Source organism: Vollenhovia emeryi, unplaced genomic scaffold, assembly GCF_000949405.1.
Source record: "Vollenhovia emeryi isolate VEMERY1.0 unplaced genomic scaffold, V.emery_V1.0 DF939259.1, whole genome shotgun sequence".
In the NCBI taxonomy this organism is placed as follows: domain Eukaryota; kingdom Metazoa; phylum Arthropoda; class Insecta; order Hymenoptera; family Formicidae; genus Vollenhovia; species Vollenhovia emeryi.
The window spans coordinates 152,420-164,823 of record NW_011967107.1 but is presented as its reverse complement, the minus strand read 5'-3'; the positions used below and the strand labels follow the sequence as shown (position 1 = coordinate 164,823).

At 42.6% G+C, this 12,404-nt stretch overlaps 1 protein-coding gene across 1 annotated transcript in view; it reads right to left on the bottom strand.

Moving 5' to 3' along the window:
• LOC105559711 (optomotor-blind protein-like) overlaps positions 1–12,404 on the bottom strand; it is a 112,896-nt gene that overhangs the window by 94,696 nt on the left and 5,796 nt on the right. Inside the window, exon 2 of the mRNA XM_012008218.1 lies at positions 5,611–5,926. Coding sequence (XP_011863608.1) covers positions 5,611–5,926 — 316 coding nt within the window. The remainder of the gene's footprint in view (positions 1–5,610; positions 5,927–12,404) is intronic.

Sequence of the window (12,404 nt, the reverse complement as noted above, 5' to 3'; positions counted from 1 at the left end):
GTAGTGCCTGTGTTTTACTTACAGCGAATTCGGCAGCTTGCACTAGTGCGCACTGAGTGCACACCAAGGCTTGTTCAGCACACCAGGCTAGTCTACTCTTATATTTATAGTCATCTCAAGTATACGTCCGAAAACTATTTAGCCAAAAAAAAATGATAGAAATACTGTACGGATCATTTTGCTGGCTGAGAAGTATTTCAAAAAGTAGGGGAACCTGGGGCATAACGGAACGGCGGGGCATAATGGGATATGATCTATAACTTTTTACAGAAGTGCTGTTATGTATTGAAATATTTTGCAATTATTGCTATTAGATGATCCTTATCGCATGCTGTTATCAGTTGTCATGTTATTTTTAACTGAAAAATGCAATAAATTTTTTAATGCGTTCGCTACACTCTCCGTGACTCGCTTATAATTTCGTTGATAGATCAGCATGAGGCAACAATGATAAAATTCTGTTTTTTATTACCATAAGTAATTTTACGCTATTAAACAATCTTTTCTAGTCACTTTAGTAAAGTATTTCTGCACAGATATTGATTATCAATGATATTTTGTATTTATTTAGTGTAAAGGTACATTTGGGGGCATAACGGGACATTAGGCCGTGGGGCATAATGGTACAATAGATAACCTCTTCTTATTAGTTGACTCGCAAGTGTTAAGTTAACGGAGCATGTCTCAACAAAAAATTGAAAATTAACAGCAACATTGAAAGGAACAATGAGCAACAATGAGGATATTACACATATTTGTACCTACTGTTCTTATAATGTTTCATGTAGATGTGATAACAAGTGCTATCAATAAATTATTATTATTATTAAAATGCAATACTACATTAGTATATTTATTGCGTATTTAAAAAATCATTTTTAATAAGTTTTAAACATTAATGTATAAGAAATATATAAGTTTTGTGAGGAGTCCCATTATGCCCCGCATAAAATGATAATCAGATTAAGTCATGGTCTCAATAAAATAAAAATTTCGTCCTTTTAAACTATTCTTTCACAGTAAAACCCTTTTTTTTCTTATAGTAGACATTTCAAAGAATATTTTCGTAAAAAAATAATTCATTTATGTATTTTCATTTTGTTTAAAATTAATTTTAACCTTAGCGTTCCCGTTATGCCCCGGGTTCCCCTATTTAGGACGATTCTTACACATAAGAATCGGTTGTAGTAAGCAAGCCTTGAGTGCGCACCAGCGCAAGCTACCGAATTCGCTATTATTTAATCACTCAACTTCCACCCTGTGCGACTACTAGGATCGCGCCTTCCAACGGTCGAAGAGTTTGTCGTTAATTTTCGTAAAAACGAAAGGAATAACTCAAATTGCGACGTCAATTCGAAACCTGTCGAAGATAAACGTGTACGGTAATAAATTAACATTGTCACCGTAAATGTTAATTTCTCTCGCACGAGTGTCCACGGCGTCATAGCGCCATTTATTGTGGCATTTAAGATCGGAAACGTTGAATAAATTTCAGATGTAGAACAGCTGTCACACAACGAAGAGGGATAATTATTACGGTTCGATAACGAATCATTACGACGTGTGTCATTACATACGTATGAATTAATCATGCTGCCGATACTTTTAAATCAGCCGTTTCTTCATACGCTCAACTCGCTCGTCGGTGTTGCAAATTGAGTTACTAAATATCACGATCGATTATTTGTCATATTAAATGGCAGCTGGTATTTATCAAAGGCGCGGCTGAGATTGGAAGATCGTACGTGATAAGCGCGCATTAAAACTATTGTAAGCTGTCTTGTTACATTAATAAAATTGCTGATGGCTCGACTGACAGTATCGCGCCTAAATGTGGAATAATGAATAACATTTAACATCTCGGAGGAAGCTCGAGCCTCAAACTACAAGACATTTCTCTTGTGAATCTTCGCATATAGAAAGATTGTAGACACATCGTAGAATAATTTCGTTAAAAGATCATGTTACAAATTTGTTGCTAGACGTTGCTGCAACGTTAAAATGTCCGTCTTTAGAAAAATTGAAACGCTGCAATGTATTATTTTTCAGGAATAAGTCAAATGACGCCATGTTATTGCGATTATCTAGTAATGTTACATACAAAACGTTTTTACTCTGACAGCTAAACATCGAAAGGAAACGCGTGAAATTACAAAAAAAAGTATTCTAACCAGAAGTTTGATACGAATTCACGTTCAAAAAATATATAGCGACTCACGGAACTGATTAAATCGTATCATTGTTGCGGATTTCTTTCGAAAATTCGTAAACGAAGGTACCTGTAGCACGATATTTGTTTGTTTATATGTTATTGGTACTAAAAGATCGTTTTCATCGATTGTCTTTTTGAAATTAATTAATTGTTGTGTAATACATTTGATCAGTTTCATGAGCCATTGTATATCGCACAGGTATACATAAATATAATCGTATGTAACTTAACGCTATTATAGTGAAAACATTAAATCACTTCAAACTACTATTTGCATGAATCAGTCCTTTGTTTGCATTGAGCAGAACAACTGCCAATCCGCTTTGTCAATTTCGACGATGATTGTTGTTTATAATCTGATTTTATACTTAAAATCATCTTTAATTTAAATGACTGGAAATACCTTAAAATTAATTTGAATATATAAGAATGGACTATATTAGTGTCCATTCTTTAATATCTTAAATAGCTTTTAATTTTACTAGTAAAATGTATGGTAAAATTTCAAAGAAAGTTCTTCAAAATGTTGTCCCGCGATTGCAGGATTCATTTGCACGAAACATTTTTAGCGAAAAATCTCTCCGTTTTCAATATCTTTATATGTTGCATTGTAATTTGCAATATTGTCCGTATATCCGCAAAAAGCTGGTTTGTGCTGTACGGGAATTGTTTGCATTCATATTTTTTTCTCGGTAGAACAATTTAAGAGTTCTCGCTCTGTACGGATATTACGTTGCTAATTAGCGCTGATAAAATGTTTTGCCTAAATTCCACGAATCTCGCAGCGCGAGATCCTTTAAAGCGATCCCGCCCTCGTCTCCCGCCGTCGCGGCTCTAATCATGCAAATTAGAAGAGCAAGCGCGTTCGCGAGACACGGGGAAAAGCGCGTTAACCGAAGATCGAAGGCAAAGAGCGAGCAAGATTTAATCCGGCCGATACACGCGTTCGCGAAGGGCGTTCGACGTTTTCACATCGATGTGGCCGTAATCCACGTACACGCGTGCGCTTTAGCACCTGTGTATATCGCACATGAAATATGTAAGCGTGTATGCTCACCCTTTCGTCGCGCGGGCGCGTGCTCTAGTCTTGGCTATTATAGCTTGCCGTCGTCTTCATTGAGACTCGATATACCTGCCCGCTGGCAGCTCGGCCTATCATCGCGGAAGACTCACCTCTTCATCGGCTCTTTCTCTTTGGCTCTCTCTCTCTCTCTCTCTGCCTTTTCTTAGCTCGCTCGTTCGCCGCCTTCCACATCAAGCGCTATTTCCTTCGCTAGCACAATACCACTGCTGAACGATCACGGCTTCGCGGAATAGGGTCTGGTAGATGGATTCACGCTTCGGGAGAAGAAGAAAGGAAAAGCTGAAGGGGGCGCGCGCGCGCGAGAGAGAGAGAGAGAGAGTGAGGGGGGGGGGCACAAAAGAGTGGTCGAGGGCGGTGGGGGTGTGAAGTTTCAATTGCTCGACGAGCGAAGGGATCCAGCAACTTCGCAGTGATATCTTTTTACCGCTGCGCTGCTACACGTCATCGGGAAAGTGCCCATGCCGCGTGATGCAACCCACCCCCGTACACGTGCGCGGGAGGGCACGTGTGCGTTGCGTGCGCGATACGAGCGTGGCGCGATCGCGCAATAACGAAAAGTAAAAACTCGTCGAGGGCATTCGCGCAGATTCGCGTGTAATAAAACTGCTCGCCGGCAGCGGCGAGCTTTCTTCTCGCGGCACCCGGAGATAATGAAATCGATACGTCATATTTTTCCTTGTACGCGATAGAGAACGATTGGAAACGAATCGAATATTTAGCCGAGACGTCTTGCTCGATATTCTGCGTCTGCAGGCGTCGCGTACGTGGGAGTTAATGAAAAATTATTTCAGTAAAGCGGCTTATTGTTTAAAACGTCTGCGTTTAATTTAATTTACCGAGGGGGGTTTCGAAACTTCGCATTGTATGCTCGCGAACATCAATCAGCAAGCTGAGACAACCCGCATGAGGTCTCTTTCTCATGTTCATTTGCGCGAGGTCTCAGATTCGTTCGAGAGCACTTGCTCGCGGCTACGTCTCTCAACAATTAAGTTATAAACTTCTGCATGTACATACTTAAAAATTTTACATGCGAAAATTACGATTCTATCCTTCGATGTAAAAAAAAACTTTATTTCTGTAAGAAATGCTACCTCTGGTTGCAAAAGTCCGAGGAAATGATTCGTTGCTTAATTTCAGCAAAGGAAGATTTTCGCGCGGGAGCAAGCAATACACAGCGAAAAATAAAATGTTAATTGTGTCCCAAAAAAGTTCACTTTTTAACAAATTATAAATGTTAATTAATCAACACTATACTTCACATTTATGTTTATGTCTTTTCAACCTTAAGTGTGATGTAATAAAAACAGGATAAGTAAACTGTACGAATAGTCTCAAGTCAGAATAGTCGAAATAATTTTTAAGAAATGTCGATATTACATGTTTTCGTTGGTTTTGTGAAATAGTTGTGTTAAAAGAACTTAAAATAATATTTAGTTTTTAACTAACATACATAAGTCAAGTTATTACGTTAACATAAATATAACACATAAAAGTGTTACGAAAATAATAATATATACAGTTTACGTTAATTTTACATTGAAGTAAGAATCAAATCTTGGTAACACAAGAAAATTTTAACATTTTAACACACACGGAGAGACCGATATGGTTGCCACATGTCTACTTAAGGTTGGCAAAACCCCAATAAGTAGTAATATTTGGAACAGCTGTATCTGTGATTGTCACACCCACATTGGTATGATAAGTGGTGGAGACAACTATATGCGTTTTGTGCAGCAATCTTAGAGAATGTTGCAACACAAAAGAATGTAGAGACCCCTACTATTTATACGGCAACATTTTTATTTCAGCTATTTTTGCCTTAGCCGGTCTTTTCGTGCACGATTTTTTACTGTGTAACTACAATCAACGTAAGTAATAGTGCGTGTATTTTAGCTTACTTTCCAACATCTCTGGCGATGATAAAAGGTAGTGGTAAAAATAAGTTTTCTTCACATCGCAGGAGAAAAATGAAGCGAAGTCACAAGCTAGTGTCCGCTAGCTGAACAATGTCGCCAGCGTTTAATGTCAAAACCGTACTAACGTCAAAGCGTCCCGAACGAAACCGAAATTTTCGATAACGTGCCACGCAATCGGCAGTGTGCTATAAATAAGCGGACTAAAGTCCAACAGCTTCGGCTGTTTGACGTCTGTTAGACGTTACAAATTTACGTGGACGCGCGCGTGCGATGAAACTTGGTAGATCCTGATTGCTCTGCTCTCGGGAGAGCCGGGCGAGCGTTCAATTAGCGACAAAGGATCGTAATCATGATAACGATGTCGAAGAGAAAAAAGAACCAACGTTGACACTTACCGGCCACTCTTCGTGATGACCATTTCCGTCCCGAGCTTGTGGAACTTTTCCCAGAGCTCCTTGCCCTCCAGCGTAACCTTGGGGTCATCGACGACGCCGTCCTCCTCCGGATGATGGGGCGGCACGAGGGGATGATGCGGCGCCGTGAGGGGGTGATGCGCGGCCAGAGGATGCGGCGACGTGTGAAGCATCCCCGGCGGTAGCGGCGGCCTCAGGGGCCTCATCGTGGGGCCGCCGGGGCCCTGGTGATGGTGATGTAACGCCGCCGCGGCCGCCGCCAAGACCTCCTCCGGCGTGTGCGGGCCCAGACCTAGGCCTGAAATTTCACAGTTTCCTTTAAGCCGCTATTCCGAAATGAACAGAAGTTAACAGTATTGTAACAATGGCGCCTCCAGATACGTTTTATCCCCCACTCTCTGGGGAAAAAAAAGAAGATAGCAACCCATTTTGGGGCCCACAATTAGTAATCGAATTATTTGGATTGTTCGTAACTCTACTCTGGGAAAAATTTTGACCGTTTTTTTTTGTAGTTCAGCAACTTAAGGGGATGCTGGAGTGAATCTGCACTTTTGCACCTTTCTAACCTAAAAACTGTCAGTTCACGGAAACATTTGTGTAATATACAAATTAAATGGCTTACGTGTACAGATCGAAAGCAGCTTGCTATCCCGGCCAAATGAAAGAACAATATGGCATCACTGAAACTAAGTTTGTAAGTCTAATAAAAAATAATAGTGAGCAACACACATACTACATGTACTGTATGTATATGTTGCTCACTATTATTTTTTATTAGACTTACAAACTTAGTTTCAGTGATGTCATATTGTTCTTTAATTTAGCCGGAATAGCAAGCTGCTTTCGATCATCTGTACACGTGCCATGTAATTTGTGTATTACACAAATCTTTCCACGAAACAGACAGTTTTAAGTGCAAAAGGTGCGAAAGTGCAGAATCACTCCAGCATCCCCTTAACATTTCGGTTAGTGCTTCTTAAGCGAAAATTATCTTTGCGTTACTGAATATCGACAGAACTAATTGAGAGAATTGATTAGTATTACTACTTTAAAAGCTAATTGGGATTTTTAGTTACGCGGGGTAAAATTCGCAAAAGATTAGAGTTACGAACAATCCAAACGCTTCGACTACTAATTGTAGGCCCCAAAATGGGTTGCTGTCTTCTTTTTCCCAGAGCTGTTAGCGCAGTATAGCAAAAGTATTGGCTTTGGCTCCCTGACGTTTCTCGGGCGGAATGCTCTCTGCGGTAGAAAGTTTGAAGGAAACATCAAGCTGTTCTTTAATATATAGATTATTACGTGATAATGAGAAAGTACGGTAAAAGAATTAAATCGAACGATCCGACAGCTATATTTCGGCAGGATTAATTTAATCCATCGATCGCGAGAGGGGCTATAATCGCGGTTGGTAATCGAAAATCGGTATCAGTGCACGTACGATGGGCAACATCTGGTCTCGCTATTCCACGTAAGTGCAAGATGCGAGCCGTAATGAGCCGCGCCGATCCAGGGAAGCGGGCCGAAGATGAGCGACGGGATAACAAGTAAAAAGACAGCTGCCTCAAAGTTTCGCGAGGGTGAATCACCTGGCGGTTCACGATAGCAACCCCCGGAGGAAAGTTACGGATTCTTCTCCACGCCTCCCCTCGATGGCCACCTTTTCCCTTTACCTGACCCTGCTCCGCGTTCGGAATTTCATCGTCTTCCTCTTCCCCCCCCCCCCCCGGTTTCTTATTGCAGCGACTTAAAAAGACCGTCTTGCGGAAACTGCGAGCGAATAGCTGTAGGACTTTATTCTCCAACCGCAGAGATGCATCTTTAAGAATAAACCCGGCGCGTCGGTAAATCAATAGATTGATCTGCTCCGGGAAAAAAAGACAGCAACCCATTTTGGGACTCACAATTAGTAATCGAATTATTTGGATTGTCCGTAACTCTATTCTGGGAAAGATTTTGACCGTTTTTTTTAGTTAAGCAACTTAACGTTTCAGTTAGTGCCTCTTACGTAAAAATTATCTTTGCGTTACTGAATATCGACGGAACTAATGGAGAGAATTGATTAGTATCACTTTAATATCTTGTCTGTAGGTAGAATAGCCAATTGCGATTTTTAGTTACGCGGGGTAAAATTCGTAAAAGATTAGAGTATTACCGAGGGGTAAACCACTGACCAAAATCTTGTACACCAATGCCCACTAATGCCCAGTGGGCATTACTTTATCTACACTGAAAAAATTTTTCTGGTTGAATATGGACGAATCAGATAAATTCCTTTAGGATTTACCAGAATTTCTGTAGGATTACAGGAATTCTGGTAAATCCTAACTAAAGGAATTATCTGATTCGTCCATATTCAACCAGAAATTTTTTTCAGTGTAATTATCTTATTTTATCTTTATAATGCCCCAGCAAGACCTAATGCCTAAACTAATGATAAAAAATCCCTAGTAATGCCCAGTAATGCCGAAAATCTGTACACCACAATGCCCTCAGCGGTTTCTCCCTCGAGTATTACAAACAATCCGAATAATTCGATTACTAATTGTGGGCCCCAAAATTGGTTGCTGTCTTTTTTTCCCCCCAGAGTACATATACCGTCTCTTTTGGTAATCGATTATTGCGTATCACTTTGAATGTCGAGACGGTATCGTGAATGGACAGAATGAAAGGGGCGAGGGGGAAACCGCTGACCAAAATCTTGTACACCAATGCCCACTAATGCCCAGTGGGCATTACTTTATCTTATTATCTTCTTTTATCTTATTTATCTTATTTTATCTTTATAATGCCTCAGTAAGACGTAATGCCCCAAAAATGCCCTAGTAATGCCCGGTAATGCCGCAAATCTGTACACCACAATGCCCTCAGCGGTTTCCCCCTCGGAAAAGGGTATAGACACGTTTCCACCTAGACAGAATTTAAGTCCGTGCAAACAAAGCAAGCATGAAAATGTATGTTACGAGTACTGTTCGCTTACCCAAGACCAAACCGCGCGATTGTAATGCGACAATAACATTTTTAAACGATTCAACGGGCGCGCATTATCGCGCGAAGCGTCGATTTCCGGGAAATATGGCTTAAATAATGCAGATGTACGAAAATCATTTCGCGTGTTGTGCGTCAATGGGCACAACGCGGGTCACCGCCATGAGAACAGAATTGCATTAGCCCGTCTAGATAACACCCGCGGTTTGCCGTAATGTCAAGTTAGCGGGAATGATTAATGTAAATCGCCGTCCATAAATGTTATGAGTAATGATGCAGTTAATAGTTAACGACGTAGATACGGCGGCTCCCGGTATTTCCTTTCCTTTTCAATCAATTACCATCTGTAAGCGGGAAAAATGCGGAAAACCTGTTACCGCGTAATGACTTGATGATTGTTACCGCGGCAGATCTCTGCGAGTCAATTCTCAGCTCGATAACTATTATCTTCGGTAATCTTCAGTCTCGTTCTTCTACGCATATTAATTGTTCCGTTACTAAACACGTAAAAGAAAGCGTAATCGCTACTGTACGCCGTAAGATATCGTATAATCTTTCTCGACGAGACATCAAGTCGATTAAAATAATCATTTACGTGTAACCGGCAAGTGCGGTTTACTTTCGTACGCGAGATTTCGAAACGAACACACGTGTGCATTCGTCACGCGACGCTTTCTTCGCGAGGCGAAAATAACGATATTAATTTTACGAGATTCTGCGACCCCGCGCGCGTGATTTAAAACGTTTATTCCGTTCATCTAAATTGTTTCGCGTTAACAGATAATATTTATTGGGGGCGCGAACGTGTTAAAAAGACCTATCCGCACACTCCATCTATCTTTCATCGTCCGACCTCTACTGGCGCCATTTTAAAAAGCACTTTAAGCAGCGTACTTTTTCTGTCTTATAACAAATTGATCTCATTTCTCGTAATGCGTTATAAAGAGAAATGTAACGTAATTTCGAAGAGAAATGCACGTTTATTCCCTCCGCGCATTCCGAATGTTTTTAATTCGTTTATATGACAGCTTATAATTATACGTAATGTATTTGTAAGCAAATTATTACATTCTTTTCGCCAGTTTTTTTTGCACGAGGTATCGCGGCCGCGAATAAATTTTAGCCGACGATCACAACAGACGAAGCTGCGAACGTAATATGCAACATTTTTACGAAAATCACTTTCAGCAACGTATGTACATCCCTCAAATTACAGTCGTAATAATAATTTATACGCGCGTTAAATATACGTTGCCTTGTAGCATAATAAAACTCTAAAATGTAACGATACGCGACTTTTGCGCGATTTCGCGCGTGCATCTCTTCCTTTCGTACTCGTCGAATAAATAAAATCTTGTACGCCAATGCCCACTAATGTCCAACGGGCATTACTTTATCTTATTTTATTTTATTTTATCTATATAATGCCCCAGCAAAGCCCAATGCCCAAACTAATGCCCAAAACATGCCGCAAATCTGTACACCACAATGCCCTCGGCAGGCCTATTCTGTAACTTTTTAGCGCATGCGTTACGATTTCGTATTCTGTAAATGCACCTTAACGTACGGCGTCCTTAACGTTGCGTTATCTTGGGGCAGGACTTGACTTTCGTACACGGGACTGTCCGCTCGAATTATATCTCGCAACCGTAAGATACGGCATGGCGTGACGGAAGATGAATAATTAGACGCGCGGACGGGGAGGGAATTTGTTTGCAACCGTATTTGTTGTTTGCGCGTTAGACGTAATGTGTATTTACGTCTGTGTAAAGACAAGCGACGTGGATATAATACTAGAGTAAAGCTATGGGCACTAAGTCGATAATAATATACCGCGCGCTCTTATAACAGATTTGCCGAGAGGCCGCTTATTCCAGGCGCGGTTTCTTGCCGTCTTTCTTTTTCGTCATTATTTAAAATATTGGAAACGCGCGCGCGCGCGCGCCGTTTTGTCTCGAGACGTAATACGCAACGTTAACCGCAATACGCAATGTAACCCGTGCTCGCGCGCATGAGACCGCGATCGTAAACATATCCAACGGTGTTGTATCGCGCGCGCACTTTCGCCGGCGGCGGGCGAGGGGGGTAGATCGCGTGAAAACGGGTTGATATTTTTACGCGTTAATGCATTCAGGAAACGGCTCAGATCCGCCAAAATTCGCAGCGTATTAACCCAACGAAAGCGCTAGTGAACCGTGGCGGTTTGGTATTCTGTTCGTTTATCAAACGCACATCCCGGGCCCATCCGACGCGTCGCGCCGCGCCGGCGGAATCAAATTTTATCGAACACTTACCCGCGCGCGCGCGCCCCATGTATTTTGATTTTTATTCGCAAACTAGTAACGGAAATGTGGCCCCGGCGCGACGGCTCGGCGTTATTTAACCGCGGCGCGTTATATTTTTCACGTGGACGATCCACGCGCGACGAGCGCCGCTAAAAATGTCCAGAGCGGGCGGAATGAGACGATTGTTTACAATGATTGCGGTATCGCGAATCGGGGGAGGAGGCAGACAGAGAGGGAAGAAAAAAAAAAGGCGTCCGCCGGCCGTTAACCGTCCGCGACGCGGGGACATTTATGTAATGCCGCGCCATTATTTCTTATCAATGTGGACGAGACTCGGTGTGTGACGCAAGTGCGAGGTTCCTGTCGAGATGGCGGCGCGGATTAAGCCGCTCTCCATTTAATTTCCTTTTCTTTCACCAATTTTCGTGTCGCTCCTCGAACCGCGTCGGATTGCATATTCATTATATCGCCGTCGGCTCCGACGTAGGTTAACAACGTTATTCCCGCCGGGTTCTCGCCCTATTTCTATTTTAATGAAAACGGAAACATTAATTAGCGCAAAGTGTGCAACCTTGGGATACATATCTATCTCTTGCGACACACACGAATCGCCCGCCGTGCCTAATATTATAAAACAGAATCGAGGGCCTCCGGACGTCGGAAGCCACCCTCCCCCCCCCCATCCCCCGGCTCCGGGGACGCGCCTCCTGGAGGAGGTCCAGGACGGCGCCGGCGAATCGCGCCCGCCGGGCCCGCGCCCGGGACAATTTCGCGTCTGCGGCCGCGATTTTTCGCTCATTAATTACGCGCGACGTGGAACTTTGATCGCAAAAGCGCTTTGTTGCGCGCGTCACAAATATACGCGGCGAATTTAATAACTCCCTCACGATTGGCGGGACCGCTATCAAGCAGGGAAAATACATTGCTTCATTGCCGCCAATTTATCAACGGCCGCGCGCGGCCTATTCTCCGGCGCAAGTAATACATTATTGAAAATTATAAACAAGTGCGGAACGCGGATTTTCGATTTACCGAATGCGATTTCTGCGTCGCACAATACCTTAATACAATTGCCGACAGCAAGACACAACAATGCCCGCACATTTAATCGCGCCCACGATCACATTCGAATTTTCCATCGTTTCCAGCGAGCGGCGGCGCAACCTCTCTCGGTTTTTTTTTTTTACACGCGCACACCTAGCCCGAAATGCGCGCGGCAGATTAACGCGATCAGTCGCCCGCGAATGGGATTATTATCGCTCCGCCAAGTGGAGCCGGAAATTAATTTAACGATAGAGACTTAATACACTTTGTTTCGACCTCCAGAGGCCGATCTAGATTCCGATCGAGCGCGGCTTACAGCGCGCGTTTCCGCTTCGCGTCCGAGCTGTCGTCGCGTCGCGTGCATCCGACAGAAATAAAACGTACGATACGTCTCACTCTCTCTCTCTCTCCTTTTTGCATATCCCACTTCTTTTTTCCTCTCCTCTCCGTTCTGCCCTCCGC